Source organism: Scomber scombrus, chromosome 18 (assembly GCF_963691925.1).
Source record: "Scomber scombrus chromosome 18, fScoSco1.1, whole genome shotgun sequence".
Lineage (NCBI taxonomy): Eukaryota > Metazoa > Chordata > Actinopteri > Scombriformes > Scombridae > Scomber > Scomber scombrus.
In genome coordinates this window covers 16436994-16459310 of record NC_084987.1, presented here as the reverse complement: position 1 = coordinate 16459310, position 22317 = coordinate 16436994, and the positions used below count along the sequence as shown (strand labels likewise).

At 40.5% G+C, this 22317-nt stretch overlaps 1 protein-coding gene across 1 annotated transcript in view; it reads left to right on the top strand.

Annotated features, from left to right (window-relative positions):
* Positions 1–15982, top strand: part of LOC133999823 (Na(+)/H(+) exchange regulatory cofactor NHE-RF2) — a 29178-nt gene extending 13196 nt beyond the window's left edge. The window contains exons 3-6 of the mRNA XM_062439141.1: positions 8961–9182; positions 15080–15233; positions 15326–15444; positions 15552–15982. Coding sequence (XP_062295125.1) covers positions 8961–9182; positions 15080–15233; positions 15326–15444; positions 15552–15716 — 660 coding nt within the window. The 3' untranslated portion in view covers positions 15717–15982. The remainder of the gene's footprint in view (positions 1–8960; positions 9183–15079; positions 15234–15325; positions 15445–15551) is intronic.
* Positions 15983–22317: the final 6335 nt, after the last annotated feature.

Here is a 22317-nt window from a genome sequence, read left to right as displayed (position 1 = left end):
GTGCAGATCCCTTGATAATAATGCAACAGTGCCTTTTTCTCTCACAATTTTCAAACATGGCCTGTTTAGAGCCACAGCTGACCTGTGAATAGCCAGAGCCCAGAGATGCGATTAATGCAACTGGCAGTGGTACCATTAAGGAATCACACCTCTTTGCACATATTATTTACATTACTCTTGTTCAAAGGAGAGCATTCAGTCCATGTAGCTAATGGGATAATACAATAGAAAACACGAGTAGTGGGTGACAGCGTGATTGGGGAAAATGTACAGTATGTTTTTACAAGTCTCAATGTGTTTTATTGGTGGTTTATCAAATAATTCTTCAAAGGACAGTAGTTTCAACCCCCATATTTCATCACTTTATCAGCCAGTCAGCATCTATATAGCAAGCGTGTGCTTGGGTCACTCAGTCGTGTTTGTGAGTTTTTTCTTATTTTGTCCTTCAGCTGTAATGTTAATCTTTGAAACCCCAAGGGACACATAAGCCATGACATTTAGTTTGTGGAGTATGAGTGTTGCAATGTCTGTTGTAACATTCATAATCTTCTGAAAGAAGATTATGAATGTTATGAATGTTTAGCTCTCAACTGGGAGAAAAAATATTATTTCCTGTACAAGATAGACTATTTTTATAGCATTAAGTAACTCTATGGAGGGTTGTAGAGAGGCAGAATGCAATTTTCTCCACACAAGCTAATTATTCACACAAAAAGTCAAGCTGGGAGCCTTCATATCATATCCATCTCATGCTCATTGACAGTTAAGCCTCAAGCCACGACACCCTTAACAATATGTTTTCACTCACACAGGAGTTTTGCAGCTAATTGCAGCTTCAGCCCTTCAGCTTTTCAGACAGCCTGACAGTTGAGCTGCAGGCTTCTTCAGTAGGTGTTAAATGACAACAGAGATCAACATTCATTTCTGCTTCATCAGATATTTAGGACAGCATGACAGATGTGTCTCATCATCACAGCGTAATTGCCAAATAAATGTCTTTTTGTTCTCATTAGCTGTGTTCATTTTTCACATAGTTAATGCAAGGAGGTGGATACAGTTTCTTCTGTATGTAGCCCACTAACATAACATTTTGTTTTCCATCTATCTTGCGTCTTTGCACTTTCTAAGAAAAAAAGAATGCTGCCGCTGTCCATTTATAGTGCAATATCAGCAAATTGACGTTGCTCTTTAACCTGCATAGTTTCTGCCACCTGTTTGTTTTGACATTAAACTAAATGTAATCCTCTAAACTTGAGTTAAAGATGTAATCCTTAAGATTTCAGTTCTAGTTGATTCAGTGACAAGCAAATGGAGGTAACAGGAAGTGCAGTTTAATATTACAGCAAACACTCTTTCAGTAGCTTCTCTGTCAGAGATACAACACCCGATGCATCTGTTTACAGTACTGCCAAATAAACTCAAGTTTAACTGCAAAGTGATTTCATGCTGAACATGCTGCAAGTACTTTTCCACACACAGTATAGTTGGTCACTTTGCTGAGGGTTTGGAGGTGTCCAGCCATTCACCAGTAAGCTCAAGCTGTTGCTTGTTCTTGTTACTCACTTGCAAAAAAGGTCTTTCTTGTTTTGTAGAGGTATTTTGGATGCAATAGCCAAACTCTATGAAAACGCATTATGTATCCTGTGACTGCTTCACAATTAAATCCACCCTGTGTTTCACTAGTTTAAACAGATATATTTAAACTGCATTAGCAGTAACTTAATACAGGTCTGTTACAGCTGAGGGAGAATGAACAGTGAACTATGAGACTGATATCAGTGAGGTAGCATCAGAAACAGTAACGCTGAATCAAATGATGTGTCATTTTCACTGAATCTCTTGTGTGAAGGCAACTTGAATCCAAGCCGGTAATGGCGGACAATCTGCTTCAGCCCCTCAGCTGAAAGGGAAGTACGGAATCTAAATACATTAAATAGCTATTTCAGAAAACATAAAAACCATCAATATTGAACCTGCTATACCCATCAACCCAGAGTTCAATTAGCTGCCATGATACATTTTGTAGATCTGAGTCTTGTTAGCCAAGCACAGTATGACAACTTGATCCATGACTAATACAGTATATCAAACTGATCATGTTGCTTCTCATCACCTGCTCTTTTTGTTATCCTTTCATCTTTCTTTTCCAGTAGGTGCATTAACTCGTGCTCTCACAGATTCCACCGTAACATTTCTCTTTCTCTTTCTCTTTCTCTCGCTCCTAAGTTATGATCTCCAGCAACACTTAAACAGCAGGTACCACACGTAACACACGTGTACACACTGGAGCAGAGCAGGGTTCTTTGTAAACAGATCTCAGCAGGCCTGTCCTGATAGAACAGCGTTGGACACACAAACACACGCAGTCAGCCCTCGTATCCTGGAGCTGTTACGCAATATACCACAACACAACACCAGTGGTTAACGAGATCTTGGGCCAGTCCTCGTGTTCTCACGTTCTCTCTGTATCTCTGCTTTTTCTTCCTGTCTTTCATGTGCTGTGCATCATCTCCTTCTCTGCCTACTCTATATTTGTCTTTACCATTCTTTGTACTTCTCTCTTCTCTTACTCACTCCTGTCACTTTTTTTCTCTGATCCCCTTTCCTTCATTTTTTTTTCAAGCTCCAGATCCCTCTCTGCTTCTCTCCAGCCGTCTTTCATTTCCTTTGTCTCTTGCTCCATTCCCACTCCTCTTGCTTTTGGGCCCACTGTGATCTGGCCAGATATACTCTTTTCCTCTGTGATTGTGCAACACTTGAAGCAGCTGCATGTGGGCTGTCAGAACGTCTGAGACACGGGATTCTTAATTTGGTAAAGAACTTATGAGGGATTTTTGAAAAGCACTTTTGAAAGGCTATAAAGTCTGTACATCACGCTGTCACGCAGGCAGTGAACCATGTGTCAGTACACACAGAAGTCTACAAAAATTTTAATCTGCATGAAATTGATGGTACGCATGTAGGCTGTGTTTTTCTCACTTAGTTCTGAAAACTTACCTGAAAAGTTACCCCACATGTTTAAGCTATGAATCCTCCGTATAAGCCGGCTCTAACAGATGGATCTAGCTAGACTGGTTCCACTGCTGTCTCCATGGTAACCAGTTGTCAACCACGGCATCAGCAATAGTCCCATGTGCTTGCTGTTGTTTGTCAACAACATTTCCATTCATTGCTCAGTTTTTAATTCGATTTTGTAGATATCATAGATAAACTCTGGCTTCGGGCTAACAGCCAGCAGGCATTGCTGCTGCTTCCAGGAAATGTTCATTTGTGGGCATTACAGTGATCGTGCAGAGATGTATTGTTTTAGTTTATTTTCTTTTTTTCCTTGCAGCCTGAACAGCATCTCAAAGCACTGACATGTCTGATTTAGCCCTCGATTCAAAACTTACAACATCGACAATTCAATATTAACATAAAAGTTTTGATGCATCATATCAGATGACATTGCAAACGTTAGAAACACAGTGTTTGTTTCACTTTACAGGAATACACCAGAATGTATCCTCTAAATTTGATTTGACATTTTTATTGCATTAGAAGTCATTTCTATATAGCAAGCCCAGCTGGAAACCTGGCTGCCGATCGCACTAAAAATTTTCCAAGCTGAGAAACAACATCAACAAACGGGGATACAGTTTTTAAGTCATGGAAGAACTCTGACTGAGTTAGTCATAAAAAGTCATAAAAAATATACATCAGGGCCATGGAACAAAAACAGATGAATACACTTTTACTTAACTGCAGATTGAATTTTCCCTCATCTGCATGAGAGAAAATCTAAATGGTTTGACACAATGCTTTTTGTTTGTTTAACCAACGTAGATTGTTATTTTTCCTTTCAATAAGTTAACATGCTTGTTATCAGGTTTTCTTTTACTTTACCCATTGCTTGAGTTCAGTAGATGCACAAAGAATTGTAGTGATTATGGTTGAGTTCATAAGGTATTATGCGCTGGCACTCAAAGCAAACCAAACTCACCAGGAAAGGCTGCATACCATTGACTCAGGACTCAAAGGAAACTTGATCTCTTGTTTTATTAGGATGGGGATATTAAGTTTACGGTAATCCCCAATGAGAAGCATGCAAGCGAGAGCATTGTTGACAAAATGCTGTATATGCACACAGACATGCATACGCACTAGATTTTAAGGATAACTCTATCTGCATTTTTTTCTGGGTTGTTCAAATGGAAACGCCCACAAAGCCGTTAGCAAAAAGCAGTGGTGTGGGTTAGAGTGCTGAACCCCGCCCCCGATACTCGCTCATTGTATAGAGAGCACAAAAAATTGTCCAAATATAGTACGACCAATGTCGCAGCACTGAGTCTTTGTGTGACATTAATGCACCAGACGGAGCAGAGGGACAGACAGACAGTGCTGGGAGCTCTGGAGGATAAGACCAGGAGCAGAGCCGGAGCTTCAGGATGAATAACACCCACGAGTCACACTGGATTCTGTGCTGATCCGGAGCAGTTTACTGGCTGGAGGAGAGCCCAGAATTTTTGTTTTTGGGCTTAGGAAAATGGCATTTTGATGCTTAAACATACATACTTGGACTTGAATTTTTTTTTTATTATAATACATATTACTGAGAAGTTACTGAATGATATTAAAAAAAATTCAAAAATAATGGGTACACCCATTAAAGTTTCTTTTTAGCAACTCAGGGACAAAGCATTTCAGCTCACATGCACACACTTACATGCCTGCATGCCCAAACACACATAATTGTGTCATGGGCCAACAGTGACCCAGTGATCCTTGGCTGTGAAAGGGTTAACAGCGGTCATGATCCATCCATCCCAGTAGGCCATCATTCAATTATTCAACAAGCTATGATCCAGTTTCATCAACTGCCAATGCAATTGCTAGCGATGGCATTCCGAGGAAACATACACATGTGTCTGTGTGCACAGACATAGTACACACAAATTAAACATGCAAATGGGTATGTCTTCATTCTTAGTCATTCACCGCATAAACCTCAGACTGGTTCTATTAAAACTTAGATACAGTCACAAACATGCAGACACACTGACAATGATCGATGTACTTTATGGTAAAAAAGAACTGAACTGAAAAGTTCACTCACACACTATTTTCTACATTAATGGGTGCCTGATGACAAATCAGTTTCACACATCAGAGAAAAAACATTAAGTGTCTCCTGAACTGTATTATGTATGTATTGTGTATGTAGCACTTTACATCTCACATTCACCCATTCACACACACATTCATACACTGATGGCAGAGGCTGCCATACAAGGTGCCAAGGTGGAGTTTCTAATCATTCGCAAACACATTGAGCACAGCCTTCAGGAGCAGTTTGGAGACCAGCATCTTGCCAAAGGACACTTCAATAGGCGGGCTGGAGGAGCCGGGGATCGAACCACTGTTCTTTCAGCTAGTGGATTGGCCCACTAAACTATTTATAACAAATGATTATGCAGTTAGCCACTAAAGCCAAAAATGTAAACCTCATGGTAGTGCTAAAGATACAATTTGGAGATCACCATAGTCAGTAGACTTGATCCACTGGGAGCTATGTATCACAGTTTCATGGCAAGCTATCCAATCGTTATTTAAATACTTCAGTTTGGACCAAAGAGGTGGACTGACTGACAGACCAACCTTCAGACTGACATTGCCGTCCCAAGTCACAGCTTCTGCACCTTTAAAAAAGCTAATCTCGTAATATATTAAGCAACAACAAAAAAGAAAAACATTGCAGTTTTGAATGTAATCAAAATTACATAATCCATACACAGAGTCAAACACGAGTCTTATTTATATACATTGCTCTCCCCCCACAGACTAACAGAAACAAAGGCTGATTGTGACTGGAAGCTAAAGGAATTCATGGGAGGCACTTTGACAGTACATCCTCTCAGTGTGCCACAGTCAAAACGCCCGTTCAGTACATGCATGTGTGATTGTGTGTGTGTGTCTATAATGGTCTGCAGTGGGCGTGAAATATTCCATATTGTTTTCCTGATTTTGATTGAATTTTCCATGTGAACTTGTTTTGAGCTGCGCTGCAGTTACATTCATCTGACTGGAACAAAACATAGTTTCTGTGTTTTCCCAGCAGTTCCAACTGCTTCTCCTCCCATGTGAATTTTGCGCTTTGAAATGAAACATTTCCAATGCTGATAACCGACTGATTTCCTGATGACAAGCTAGTTTGCTGACAAAGGAGGAAAACATTACACCCTATTTTTCGCTCTACCATCAAAATATTGTTCACAAAAACGAAGTTTTCAACACCCACAGTTCAAACAAACACGGTGGCCGCATTTCAATCGGTGGTTTGGAGAGTTTGTGTGGTAACTTTGGCTCTCTTTGGCTAACACACTTTTAAACCTGGAGTCTCTGCTGTTTACAGTTTAACCCACCAACTTTGAAATCACACATCTGCATCAATCCACCACCAGTAAAGATGAATTTGCTTTGACACTGTGCAGAGGATACATGCAGAAACATGTTATCACCCTCCATGACTAACCTTGTAGAGAACAAATCTACATCACAAACAGACCAAATCAAAAGTCAGCCTGTGTCCTAAATGCATACTAATGTCAGTGACACAGAGTTTAAAAGATGGTACATGCCCCAGGGGGTGATTAGTGGGGTGCGGACAGGCATTCAAAGGCAGTCAGAGGTTAGATTGGCAGACACTTGCGTCTCCCCCACATAATGACTCCCAGCTGTGCTGCTCACACTGTTTATCTTAGAGGAGTTCCACTGCAAACTCTTTTTCTCCCCGTTGTCTTTGTCTTTGAAAGTTCTGTAGTCTTAATTTTCTGTCTCTCTATTTGTCTGCTTATCAGTCTTCTGTATTCCTTCGGTTTCTGTATCCTCTTCATTTGCTCTGTGCTGTTTCTTGAACTTTTTCTCACTCCTCTAGCTGCATCTAATTTTCTATCCCTCCCACGCACTCTCTCCATCCTTGCTTATTCCCTTGGTCCTCTCCCAGTTTTCTGATCCCAGGATGCTAATACAGTTGATTTTATATTCATATGTTTTCTCTCCCTTGGAAGATCCACCCCTGCTGCCCAACCCAGACACTTCCTCCCCAGCCAGGAAATCAGAGAATCTGGAGGGATTCGTGACAGTTGGAATAGTTTTAATTATTCTTTTACTCCAGGTCAGGTCTGGTGTCACCCTCCCCCCATCCTCCCTCTCTCTCTCTCTCTCTCTCTCTCTCTCTCTCTCTCTCTCTCTCTCTCTCTCTCTCTCTCTCTCTCTCTCTCTCTCTCTCTCTCTCTCTCTCTCTCTCTCTCTCTCTCTCTCTCTCTCTCTCTCCCCCCCTCTCTCTTTCTCTCTCTTCCTCCCTCTCAGGGAAACCTGCCCAGATCACTGCTACCCTAAAGAATTTGGTGCCTGAAATGAAATTATACGTTGCCATCTCTGTTATGTTTTTGCAGTTGAGGGATAGAATGGGAGGCACTGTTGTGGCGGTCGAGGCTCATTCATAATTTCAAAGTTGTATTTGCCGTAATCGCACGGGAAGTTGAAGGGGACATAGAGTTCAGAGAAAGAAATGATAAGTTTAAATAGAGTCCTCTTTATTCTGTCAGAAAAAAATCATCTCTATAGCACCTTTCTCTCTTTCTCTCTCTCTCTCACCCTGCCCACATACTCAATATGTATTTTTAGCAGGCACAAACTGGACCATGATGGCAGCTTCACATATGCAGTGGAAACAATAGACTTCTCTAGTTACGTAATATATTTTGCAGATCAGTCCTACGTATGCTCTCTGCATGTGTGCTGTATGTGGACTGTGCGTGGTATGTCGGTCACCCAACACCTACTATACCTGTCTGTTACCTCACAGCTAATATCAGCTAAGGTTACAGAGCTGACCAGCAGCTATCATCCCTCTCGCTGCACATTGTTTTCTTGGGTGTGTAGGTGGTAAATCAGTGTGATCACATTGTATCGCTCGAAGCACAATTATACAAATTCTATAAATGTCTTCACCCATGCTGTTAGCGCTGTTAGTGATATGCTGCAAATGGCCTGTTACACTCCAAAATGAAACACACTCCATAATGAAATGTGACGCCTGTTCCTGACTGAATGACAGCACAAAATAAAAACATAGAAAGGAGAATAAAGCAACAAAAGAATAATTTACAAGTACTCTTTCCAGAACTATTCATCACAGTCATGGTGGAATATTTCAAGTCTTATACTCCACCCACAAGGTTTTGCATACAATATTCGCCCCGCAGGCTTGAAAAGTGGTTGCTATAATTGATCAAAGTGACTCAACTATGTGTTTTAGTCATCCATCTCTTGAAATAGTCACATGCCTTGCAGAAAATAGCATGTCATTTTGATTTGCCCCTGCTTTCCACACATGGTACACCATTTAAAACCTCTTATATGGCCTTTTAGCAATTTAAACACTGTATCTTAGCGTATCTTCTCTATTAACCAAGCCACAACTGAGAAGGATCCAGGCCTTCCCAGTTATGATGTCAGACAGGTGTGGCGGATGGGGTGTCCGAAGCTGTTTGACCACCCAAAAAATACTTCTGACAGAGTGTACGTGCACCTTTAGTCTTGTTTAACTATATTTCTGTTAAATCTTTCCATCCTGACTTTTTCCAGAACCTCTTCAACTTCAAATAGTTATCCCCAACATAAAGGATCACGTTTATAAATGGTAAACTATGGACGCAACTACGTTAATATTTGTGGCAAAGTTTTTATTGCTCCAAAGCCTGCCTTCAATTGAATTATGTTTGTAATGACTTGAGTGTTGACTAAACAGTATTTGAAGCAATTTGTAGGTAGGAAAAATATACCATACAGACATTCTTAGCCCAACTAATCATTTACTGTATTAAAATGTGTTCTTGAGATGCTAATGCATGAATTAAACTGATATCTGAATGGCACTTATTAAAAGAAAAAAACATACTTCTCTCACTCTCTTCCAGGAGGCTCTTGCCCAGGCTGAAGGTCAGGCCCAATCCCAGTCACAGCCCCATGTTGACCCATCCGAGCTCGTTCCACGTCTGTGCCACCTGGTGCGCACTGACATGGGCTACGGCTTCAACCTCCACAGTGATCGGTCTCGGCCCGGACAGTACATCCGCTCCTTGGATCCAGGATCACCTGCAGACCATGCTGGGCTCCGCCCACAAGACAGGCTCATTGAGGTAAGGCAGGCAGAGTGAGTTTGACGTTTCTGGATGGTGTACAGGGGATGAACACCTGACAATATAATGTAATCCAATACAAAAGTACTGCAGTAAATTACTGTAAAGCTCAATTACCAGTTTTTGTTGAAACTGTGTGTGAGGTGTTGATTCAAGTGGTATTAGACCACATTTGATTGTCTATGTATCTGGGTGACAGTAGAGCAGTGAGCATTTTAATTAGATGTGGTCATGGAGAGCCTCCACAGCAGCAGTGATAAGCTGGAGGAGCTGTCAAACACAAAATACCAAGCCAATATTGAGTAAGTGTTTCCATTCGTATGTACACTCGGATGGCACAGCAGAGTGGAAACAGGAATGAGGCGATCACAGAAAATGTGCACACACTAATGAGGTGATCACTGATAAATGAGTTAGTGAGTCGAGCTGTCTGAAGGAGAGAAAAAGCATGATTGACTGGTTGTGAGAAAATTCCTCAAGAGGACTTTAAGTCTTGTGACCATCCATCTTGCCCCTTTGGAAAAATGTTTGTGTGTTTCTCCAGAGTTGTGGGTTTTTCTGCATCTTTATAGATGCATATGCATGTCACTGTGTGCCTACACACGTGCCCACATTTCTAAACATTCATCCAAATCTATTAACTCCAAATAAATCAATCTGTACTCATAGATGTGCTTCTCTTCAGCATTTATTCCACTGCACACCAACACACAGTGCTGCCTCTCCCTTTTCCAGGGAAAGCAGCTGCAGGCCGCTCACGGCATCACAAAGAGTAGACAGATGTCTGTGTTCGTTGTTCAGAAGTTTTGTTTTCATTTAATTGATTTGATCATGTTTATGTATAACCAAAACAAGCATGTGAGGTAAAGGGAGACCACCTGAATGTGCCAGCTTGTTGGAGAAAGTCAGAAAAAAACAGAAAAAAGTCTTTCTTCAGACTTTTTTCCTTTTCCATGCACCTTGGAAGTAGGTGATGTTGTGCCAGAAACCTCCACCCTGTTTCTAAAAAACTGTATACGTTTTTTTGTATGTTTGCCACATTTCTTTGTCAATCAGATTTTTAAAGTTGTAATTACTGCTGTAATTAGAAAAGCAGGAGTCACACTTGCATCTGTTGTTGGGTCCCTGTTTCTAAGAATAAAAGGAACTGAGGCCGGGACTCAATCTTCACTGTGTGTCAGACTGCAGAGATAGACGAGGCTGGTCACAGGGGAGAGAAGAATCAGTCTGACTGCAGGCACTGACAGGGGGATAGACAAGAGGGAGGAGGGAAGGAGGTGTTTGTGTACATGTATGTCTCTTCTTATAAAACATTTACAGTTAGAGAGACAGACATGTGTGCAGTGGATGTAAGATAAAGACAGTAGCAGAGAGTGAATATGCAAGACATTCGCAAGATGTTGAGAATGTTCTCTTTTTGTTGAGAGCATTCTCAACAAAAATAGCAACAGTAGATTGTAAACTTTAGAATTCAGATAATATATCTGGCACACAGAACCACATACATTTAAGGGTCGCTCACATAAAAGTCGAAGGTCATTCAATTTTTCAAAATGGTAGAGGAAATTAGTAGTGAAAGCATATAATGTCAGGTCATCTCTCTGATGTGAACGTGTGTAATGTGTGCTGAAACAGAGAATGGGGGTTCAGTCAACTGTCCCCTCCCATCGTCATCATTTTTCTAGCATTCTTTCATTTAAGTTTATTCACACAGAATTCAACCCTTCATTCCCATGACCCCCGCCCTCACTGGCTGTACATCAGGGTCCAGACCAGACTCCAGAGTAGGCCTAAGAGTACTGAAATCGGGTCCTATTATAAAGGTTAAACAAAGTTCATTTAGAAGGTCAAAAATATACTCTTGCTGGTGGTCGTGTGCATGTTTTAGACATTCTTCCCTTATCTGAAAATACCTCTTTATTAGTCCTTATTAACTGACTAACTGACCTGTTAACATATCATTATTTACAAGGTGTTTTTTGATTAAAGAGAGGACTGTTCAGTAGGCAGACTCTCAGCTCTTTCCTGTTGGAGCCTCCAGAGACTAGGAGAAATTACAAAAGAAACTATATCACTATAGTGGATTATCTTAATGGTAAAAGGCTGCATTTAAACATACTCAAACACTGATTGCAGCAATGTACTGACATTTGGAAAGAAGGAGCTGGGAATAATTTCCATTCTTTGCACTATGGTTTTCATAGTGAACTGAAAGGATGGTAGAAAATATGTCTAAACTTTGGAAAAAAGTTTGCAGTAATATAAACTATGCATGATGTGTAGTCAATGGACCATAATATGGAAAAGCATCAGTATGTTTCGAAGTGAAAGTCTGTACGAGGTAAAATGTTGTCAATCACACTTCAGTGACAGACTTGGCATCAGAAGCAACTGATGTACTGATGCTTCACTGCAACATTAGATGGCTGGTGAGAGTGTGTGGGAACATCCTGCAGCAGGTCACTGATGGCAGTAAAATTCTGTTACCTCCCTTCATCGCTCCATGGAGAGATAAAATGATGAATACACACACCCATATATACATGTGCACACAAAAGTTAAGTTGGAAGGTGCTCCAGGCAGTGTCAGGCTAAGTTCAGTTCAAATAAAGGAGGTTTATTGGTTTAATGAACATGTACACAAACTTCCAAAGCAAATATCTGAATATAAATTACATACACATTAATAAAATATAATAAGATATTAGTTTGTTTAGTTGTTCCTAATGAATATGATGTGTATTTTACCATAATTATAATTAATTTATTGTGGGATTTATCCTACATTGAAGATACTGTAATGTGTTCTTTATGCAACTCTAGTAAATCTGGTTGAATGCCAACTTAATAACTTTATCTCAGTGTGTTCGTTTTGTTCAGACCTTAAAAATCTGAGCCAGTGTTGTGTTCGTTGGCCGCTGTGCTCGTGTGTGCACGCTGATAATTGCAACCGTCTCGGACCGTGCGTCAGGACGGCACTTGTGTTATCTGTCAGCAGCTTGTAAGAGAGAGGTGAACAACCATGATATATCTCCCTCTCTCTGTCTCTCGCTGTCTTCTTCTCTCACCACGCCCCATTACACTGGAGGTGTATCAGCAGTTAGCGCGGTAAAAGGCTATGATGAGAGCTCAGCTTTCTGCCGATGTTTGGCAGAAGCACTGACACCGTTGAATGCCTCATCAGACTCTGTGTTCTACTTGAGCTCAACCATGCGTACTATGAGCCTCTCATAAACATGATGTGTGACAGACTCACTCTGCTTTTGAAAGAAGATCATACAAATGCACAACACTTGCTTTCCCAATGATACTTATGTCATGATAGCCTACATCACAGGATCACAGTGATTTGACACCAACGTGATGATAGGTCAAGACTCTCACTCTCCCACATGCATCACAAAACACACATTTAATCCTGCGCTGTTGTTTAACACAAACTCGCTATGCTCTATATTTCAGGGGCCAAAACACTGGAGACAAGCTTACAAAGGCAACCCAGAAATTTGGTTTCTCTAATGGTGGTAAGGCAAGGCTCAGTAGACATTTATTTAAAGCCACTGTCAATGAACAAATATCAAAATTATTTTTCAGCAGCTTATTTCCTGTATCAACCACAATTGAGTTTGTTGCTGACACTTCACCGCAAAACTCTTTCCACTGGAACATCAAATTTCTTTTTTTAAATTCAAATTTCATTAGATTATCTGCTAAAACTGGCTTCTGAATTGATTTAAGGCAACACATAGGCCATGCAGTTGCAGAATCACACATTATCTGTACCAACTTGTTTAAGACAGCCTACTGGAGTTTCAGCAGGCTATAGTTCATTTCATCATATAAATCGCCTCTCACAGTTTTCTGCATAGCCAAGATTCAAGCAACTGAAAACTGAGCATTTGAGACCTGTGCATTGCACACATCATATTCACAAATGTACGGATGCATTTTAAAATAGTTTGTTTTGATGGCGTTTCTTACACACATATACACACACATATACAAACCACATCAAAATACACCAGTAGATTTCGGGTGACTGGACTCCTCTATGATTTTGATGACACATGCTTGGACACCACACACACACACACACACACACACACACACACACACACACACACACACACACACACACACACTACTATTAAGAGGTTTCCTGGGGAAGAGTCCCATGAGAAACAGGCTTCTGTACTGTTCCTACAGCAAGTATTAATTGGCCCAGTGGGCAGAGAACAGAGTGTGGGACGGACTGTTAATGAATGGCTGTGAAACATGACACAACACCTGTTGTGTGGATAAATACAAAGATGCTAAGGTGCCTGTTCTCTCTGAATCAAACTGTCTGTCTCCCTGACTGACTGATGGTCTGTCTGTTTTTTCTGTCCGTCATGACTCATGGGAAGAACAGATAGATTAGAGATTTCGTCATTCAGAGGAGAAGAGTAGAGAGGGGAGGAGCTGTTCACTTTCCATGTGCTTATCCTACCCCATTTCTTCCAACATCCTTCTTACAATGTTTTCTTCCTTCCACTTGATCTGTTTTTTGATATATTTTCTCCTCCTTTCTTCCCTGAAATACCCATTACGTCTATGTCAAAGCACATATTTCATATTCTCTACATTTATCTCTCCCCATCTTCTTATCCTTCTTGTCATAAGCAGTGAATTTTAAACACATTTCCCCTCAGGACACTGTCACCTGAAACCTGCACCATAGCCAGAGCCCAGAAGAGCCATCAATAATTGATTGTGTACCAACACTAACTTGGCGTGGTGCAAAGCTACCTGCCTCAAAGAGGCCAAGGTCTAGACAAAACAGACGCCTCCAAATGCACTCAACATCTAGATAAGAACAGGCAGCAACAAGCTATTGTGTTTTACTATCTAGGTGTAGGAGGCAGGGAGAATTGTCATGTAGATGTCAGTCACATGCACACTTATTGTCATTATGTCCCTCTGTTTTGCTGTTTCTGGCCCTGTGAATGATGTCTGATTGTTGCAGATGCTTTCCTACATCACTGATACAGGTATTTGTAAATCATGACAAAAGTTTGAGCAACTTTGAATAGACTGATACAAATGTTGAACATGTCAAATCAGTATGTTGTCGTGTGGCTCCCCCTCCTGGGTGAATGAGATAGTACAGGCTTTCGGCATCACTTATAGTAGGATTAGGGTTAGGTCAAAGAGTGATGAGGAAGAAGGTTCATTCAGGCACTATATTCTAAATACAAGTGAATATAAATCAACAATTAAATAACTTAGAAAACCTGATTTTTTTCTATTATTATTATTCCTAAACAGAAATCCAAATGAACCAATACTCTTTCAAGAGGGATAGTATCACATATTATGGTATTACTCACACATTCAGCCTTTTTTTGAGAAGGCAGGACATTTAATATCAAGAATACGGTGTTATAGTATTGCTGTTTTGTTTCTTTCTTTGTATTTGGAAGATATGCCCAAAGATTTGTGGAAATATGTAACCTACTGACTGCTACTATGGGCATCTGCATGGACACTGCCAACTAGTTACAGTTCATGAAAAAGATTCAAGATTCAAGAACTTTATTTGCCATTTGTGCATACACACATAGGAACTCTCGTTCAAAGAGTCAAGTTAAAAAGACACAAGAAAGACATAATATGTATCAAATGGTTACAGTTTGCAGATTAGCTGATGTAAACGTTGACTGTACACTGAGCTACACACTTAAACACTATGAGGAAGGTCATATATCTCAATATGCTGTCAACTAATATAAAATGACCTGAAAGCCATTATCACCGTGTGTGGTGTACTGATTGAGCAGCAATTACACTCAAGGTTGTCAAGAGAAGCCTCTTCCCTTTCCTACCAAAAACCGTTCTGTTTGTCTCTGTCTTCTTCAGGTAAATGGCGTGAACATCGAGGGCATGCGGCACGCAGAGGTGGTGGCCTTCATAAAGAAAGGGGGAGATGAGACTTGGCTACTGGTGGTGGACCCTGACACAGACGAACACTTTAAGAGGAAGGGTGTTGTCCCTTCAGTCAGCCATATCAAAGGTAGGACTGCTCCACCCGAAAGGTAGTGTGCTGTGCGATTTTGAACATTTTCACAAGCAAGTCATGCATTGATCGATTGTTTTTTTTCACAGACTATGATGGTCCATCCATATCCAATGGGTCTCCGAGCCCTCATATCAATGGCAGCTCCACCACACGGTCCATCAGGTCCACACACTCTGACCTCAGCAGCCAGGGCAACAGCACACAGGTGGGTGTGGGCATTGATATATGCTACTGTGTTTGGTCTTTGGTCCTCCACATGAAAATCAGTAGGCTACCCTCAACCCGTCTTTGTCTTTCATATCTTCTGTCTAGCTGGCGGACGATGAAGCCGGCCGGCTGTTGGACCCATTTGCTGAGATGGGCCTGAGTCTGAGCGCTACGGCAGCAGAGGAAAAGATGAAGGTCCATTCCAAAGAAAAGAAGAAAGCACCGCAGATGGATTGGCTCAAGAAATATGAGCTCTTCAGCAATTTCTGAGGCATCCTCTTCCAATGACACTTCAAAGACCAAAGGACAGAGATAAGAGCTCTCTGCATAGACAAGGTTATGCTGTGGGAGAATGTCCCTTTTACTGCACAGCAGGTTTTTCCTTTAAGAAAGAAAAGATGAAGATTTGTTCCTGGAATTTAATGTGACGAAAGGATACATTTATGGATTTTACATTTTAAACCACTTAAAAGACTATTTAATAGCTTATTTTCCCGTTTCCTCGTCAAAGTACAACTGACTGGCTGCGAAAAGAAGTGTTTACTTCGCTAAAATCACATTGTTAAGAAGGAAGAGCATCTTAAAAGCTTTAAATATACGTGCTTGTATAAGATGGGGGTATTGGAACGTTTTTCACATATTTGCCTAGATCCTCATCACTTTTACTTTTAGTTATCTCATTCACCCTGCTACTGGAGACTTCTTTCAAAACTGTTTCAAACACATAGGGGAGAGTTATTTTTATATTAAAAATATATAAACAAGTATATAAAAATAAGTATCCCATCAACTTGGACTGCATTTTCAAAGAGTTTTATGGACACTATGACATTAATGATTGTTGACATTGTGGGAGTTTTGGCCCAACAGTCAGAGGAATCTCAAAGTTGGCAGAAGATCACTGTGAAAGAGTTGAAACCCTCCACGCAGATGTTTGAGAGGAACCACTGCCCAAGAAGAGAAATTTCAAATCTTTAGAAGCAGATCAATTATTGTGTTAATCAGTGAATATTTATAATGTATCCTGCATGTGCATCATCTTCAGACCATGTCACAAACATGATGATTTGCTTTATCCAAAAAGACTTCATCTCACTCAGCACTCTGCAGTCATAATACAGGTATCCATACTAACTTATTTTCACCACTGTGCTCCAGTGCAGACATGCATGACAAAGGGAAGCGCCACTAACATTAAATGTATTAAAAACAAATAATGGAAACTGGAGCCTATAGAGGAAAGGATGGTGTAGTTTTCTCAGGGCAAACAGTATGGGAAAATTTCTTTTTGACTTCATGTGTACAGCAGAGGGCAAACTTACACCACAAATAGAGGCCACTTGTAGCATTTAAACTTTACATATTGCATCGCATAAAAAAACAGATTAGATGTTTATCCAGGCGTCAACCCTCAATGACCCTGAGACAAGAGTGAATTCAGGTGAGGCAGAGGAAGATTTATTCCCAGTTGTATGAGGTGGCTCTGAAGGCAAGAATTATTGAAATATTTGGGCATAATGTGATGTTATACAGTATTTACATGTATGACTTGAAATGTATGTTTATGAATGGGAAGGAAGAAAGTATTTTATGATTTAATAACCAGCTTAGTCAGTATTAATTATCATACCAACTATTTTATTAAGTTTATGGAAGCAAGAATAAGATTAAGTCTAACTCTTCATCAGTGAATATCAAAAAAATGTAATAGATAAGGATATTTAAAGGTCAAGTCAGTAGCTTCAGTGGATAATCAAGCAAAAAGATAAAATAAGTAACATTTTTTTATTAAATACAGTCATTCATTAATTCCTAATTAGGAAGTTAATCTGCTACAACTGAACAAAATGGAGTTTGTAAGGGCTGGGAAAGAAAACGAGGTGAAGGCTCAGGATCTGACCGGCGATAGTATGAGTGGAGTGTGAGGTGGTTGCAGCTCGTGTTGGAGGGAGAGAAGAAGAAGTGCACACAGTGAGGTCAGAGATGCTCTGGAGGATCTAGTGAAAGAGACTGTGGGAGCCATGGAGCTTACCGAGGATTATTACACACACTAGGACAGCTGTCACACACATGCTCACACACACATTTAGAGCACAAAGTGTGTGTGTAAAGAATGTATAAGCGCTGCACTCGTTGATGTGATGCGTTGCAACAAGTGGGACTACAGGTTGGAGAAATGTCATCTATGTGGACAGTTGGGTTTTTTTTGGACTCATTCGCACCCTTACACTTACTCCACAGCACACACACACACTAACAGGAGTGTCTTGATTCATCTCTGAACATCAGTTTTTGATCTAGCATCCATATGTGTGCAGTAGGGCTCGCGCTATGTTCTGATACCAAAAGAGCAAAACTTCTCTTTTATCATGGCTGATGTATATACCATAAACGCATACAGTATATATGGCAGGTTGCATTTTCAATAAAGTGTGACAATGGCGTTTTTGAATATATTAAATTGTTGTCATCTCGTATCTTTTACAGTGTCTTGTCTCATCATTTTGTTTTCCATCACTTTCACAACTCTAAGCACGTTGTTTTGACCCGTTTGTGAGACCGAATTTCTCTTTGTCTCGTATTTCTCCCTTTTTATTGGACACACTGTTTCAACACTATCTTTCATTTGCTGCCGTTTCCTCTCCTTCCCTCTCGACCCGGGTCTCTTTTTCTCTCCAGCCGAGGATTACGCTGGCATACAGTTTCAGTTTCAGCCTGTTCTCAGAAATCTTCACCGGCCAGCTGCTGTGAGCTTTCAGGCCACACAGAGGTTGAACAGGGGTCAAACGTGTGTGTTTGTGTGACTGTGTGCTTTTATGTGTGTTTCTCCATTGTCTGCCTTGAGGTATTCAGTATGTGACTGGGGTTGTTTTGTTTTTGTTTTCTTTTTTACATTTGCACATTTTCATCTGGTTTGTATTTATCCTTTGAATGAAATGCTCGGATTCTTTAAGTAAAAGTAACTAATACAATTATGTAAAAATACTCCTTTACAAATACGTCCTGCATTTAAAATCTAACTTAAGTAAAAGTAACTTAGCCCTATTATCAAAAAAATGTGCTTAAAGAATTGAAAGTGTTCATTTTTACAGTAAAATGTCTGGCATTATTCTTCATGAAGTTATTAGATTGTTAATAGTGATGCATCATGTGTTAGTAGCATGTTTACTGTTGTACTTGGTAGAGATGAAACTAGTTTTATCTACTTTATACAGTTAGGTAATGTAGTCCAGTGGTTCCCAACCTGGGGATCAGGCCCCTCCAAAGGGTAAAAAGATAAATCTGTAGTTTCATGAGATGTTTAATGCAGTACGAAACAAGAAAAAACGTATTTTTTCGCTACACAAATGTATGAAATATTGGATAATGTAACATAATTGGAACTCAAATAATTATTTAACCCTAATCCTATAGAGTGGGTTGTCTGCAGACCCCCAGAGGTATACTTTCTTTTGCATAGGTCACAGGTGCTTTATTCTATAATTCCAATTTTAATGACTTTGAATTTCTTTCTAATGACTTCATATCATTGTTTTCTTTTTCTGTTTTAATTAGGACTTCTTTTTTTTTTATATACCACCGGGGGGGGGACCCCGGTCAAAAGCATCCAGGTCCTCACTACACTGTTTTAATTGATGGAACTTTTATTGAGTTCATGTTTGTCATGGTTCCTAATTTAGAGTATTACTACCGAGGAGACAGAAACAGATTTCTTCATGTGCTCTGTTGATGACTCTAAATTTTCATTTTCTAAAATATGCAAATTATCTGTAACTTTCCTAAAATATTTTTTTTTTTAAATCTCTTTTTTCAGATGACATTATTTACATAATTAATAATGTTTTGAGAAGAAATAAGTTTTGAAATAAGTTTTGCTAAGTCAGTTGTTTCCTACAGTAGTTTATTCTTAAAGTCCCCAGGGATCCCAGTCATTAGTTCTTGTATGTTTAATATGTTGGCAGGATGAGGATCAAATCTCGCTATAAGGGGGAAAAAAAGCATCACAAAGTACTGTCAGTCCACTAGGTGGCGCATCATCAGTATTCAGTGTCCAGGAAGTAGGCCAAACCATGGTAGCGTGAGCCTGTGGGTACATCCAGTGCCCTACCTGATCTTTGTCGAAATGTAATGCCACACGTGGGCACATTATCAGGCTCCCTGGAGGTTATAGCAAGGCCGACCAGTGACGCCAGCACTTCAAAGGACAGGCCCAGTTCAAAGCAGTCTGCAATTTCAGAGCAGTAAAAGCAAGAGAACAGAGGCAGAGAATAGAGCCACAGGTGGGCACTTTCTGTTTAGCCTGTTTCAACCAATGCAGGCATTTCTACTTACTATTGATGATAGATGATTGCTTGTCTCACACCCTAGGTTTCTGTTCTCCTCCAGCCTCCCGGACTTTAATTTAAGTTTTCCGTATAAACAATTTAAACCCAAAACACCTGTGGTTTTTGCAGTCTCACTTTTATTCTGTTTTTGTGTCTCTGGATCCTTTCAATCTTTCTCAGTATGGATACCCACATCCCCACCCCTGCCACCATCATCCCACCCAAGCTAAGACAGTGCCACCCATTTGACAGTGCCAGGGCTGCCCAGGATGCAGTGGTGCCCGCAAGGAGGGAGAAACCGGAGACTGACAGGGAGGGGGAAAGAGAGAGAGAGAGAGAGATGGGGGAGGGTGAGGGGAGTGAGAGCGTCCCCATGGCAACTGTGTGTTTTTGTTAGCGCTCGTGAGTCAGACAAGCAATGACTCACAGTCAGGAGGAAACACACACACACACACACACAGTCACATTCATACTCACACTCCCACTCACTCAAAGGGAAGCCAAATAAGGACAGCTACACCAACATGCACGGAGAGGGAGAGCGAGAGGGCAGAAAAAAGAAAAGAGAGGGGAACGAGTTGGATGATTTGTACTAACCCAGGAAAAAAAGCACGAAAGAAACAAAAGCATAGGAAAAGTTGAAAGTTAGAGGGATGAAAATAGCAAGGAGCTGGGATAAAAGAGTGCAAGCCACAAAATGGAGGGAAGCCGAAGAGCCAGAGGGCACGAGTGTGGGCACATACCCTCTCCCAAGAGCACCCTTTGCATGGGTGGGGCTAGCGGAAACACACACACAGACACACCCAGTTTGTGCACACCTTGGCTTAACTTGCTAAACCACCCATTTATTGTCTGACGCCTAAACATGTAGTAAGGCCACCTGGTTTGGCACAAAAAAACAATGCATTTATTTGATTTTGCACACCTTTTTTGGGTGACAAACTGGAAAAAGCTGAATATAGACGTAGTGTATATTTGTAGATTTAGCTGACTACAAACCTGGTCATTTTGTTGCTTTGTGAAAATAAATAGCTTTATTATCCTTATGTTCGTCATCTCCTTCCCTACTGACCGGTGGGTTTATTTTCCCATGACTTGTTGAGTACTACGCTGACGAGTCTGCAGGTTTATGTGTGTGTACGCTATGATTTACATACAGTTACTGACCATGGCTCATCCCACTCCAAATGTGTGTTTTGGCCACTGTTGATCCTGACTGAGTGGCTCTTTGTGTGCGTGTTTGTGTGTGAGAGCGAGTTATATCACATAGCAGACCACCGAGCGGACCATTTCTTCTCCCTGCAAAGAATATGTGTGTTTTTACAGTATCATAAAAGTTGATATACTGCAAGTTCTCACTGCTCCACTTCACAAAGCTGACTACTCACTTCCACCCATTGGCTTTATGACTCTCTCTTTCTCCATCTTTTTCCTGCCCTTTCCATTAAATTCAGTTTTAATGGCATGATATACTGCTGAAGCGTTAGTACTAATGCAATAAATAATTATCAATTTAGTTGTACTGAACCATACCATACCATACAACCTTCCATAATTTAGAACAAATCAAATTAAACCAATCAACTTTTGCCTACTTTCTTTATCTCTCTTTAAATCTCCAATGGCTGAAGTTCAATGCAAAACAGCCAATCAGAGCCCGGTGTTGAGGATCCTTCATGTCAGCAGAGATAACATGTCAGAAATATCACCTGTCCTCCAACGGCTGTGGATATTTTGTGGAGTTTCACAACATAAGTGGGGAAAGCCAAAGTACATGGTGTGACTTTGAATAAAGGTTCAGTTAAAAACAAGATGCCTTTCTTGATAAAACGCAGGTTGTTTATTTTGTTCTTCAGGCACATTTCAAGCCAGATCCTCTCCCATCTGGTTTCATCCCTCCATCTAGCTTCCCCCATACAGCAGGTGAGCAGCAGGTGGAGAAAGCATGGCATGGTGGTTGTAAGTTTTATGAGGGAGAAAGAGGAAGGTCAAAAGTCAGTGCTAAGTGGGCAGGCAGGTGGGAGAGAGAGTGTAAGAGGCCACTGTTGGAGCCGGGAAGGTAATGAGGCAGAGCTGTAAAGGGGTACAGGAATTGGGAAGAGTGTGTGCGCGTTAACACACAAGTGATTAATGAGATGGAGGAAGTCACCCGGCTGTGTGTCACTCCAGATGATGTCAGCGGTTAAGCAGAGGAACAGAAACACCATGTGGCTACAGATAGGCTTCCTCTCTCGTTGACCACCACAAACAAACACAGAAAATGACTCTTCCATGTACAGTACACTAGTTTGTAACAGTTCCTTAAACAAAAAAAGAAAAACATATACGTAATTCAGTTGCACAATTATTTCATCCTCATAATTATTCCTGATTATTCCCTTTTTTTCTTCCTCTTTTTCAGCCACACAGCAACATTTACCAGCATTGTCTTCACAATCAATTATTGTTATATTAATCAAAGTTACTGTAACATAATGTTACTATATGTAATAATGTTATAGACTAACAACGTTAGTCATTTCAATGTTACTGCCATCATCACCATC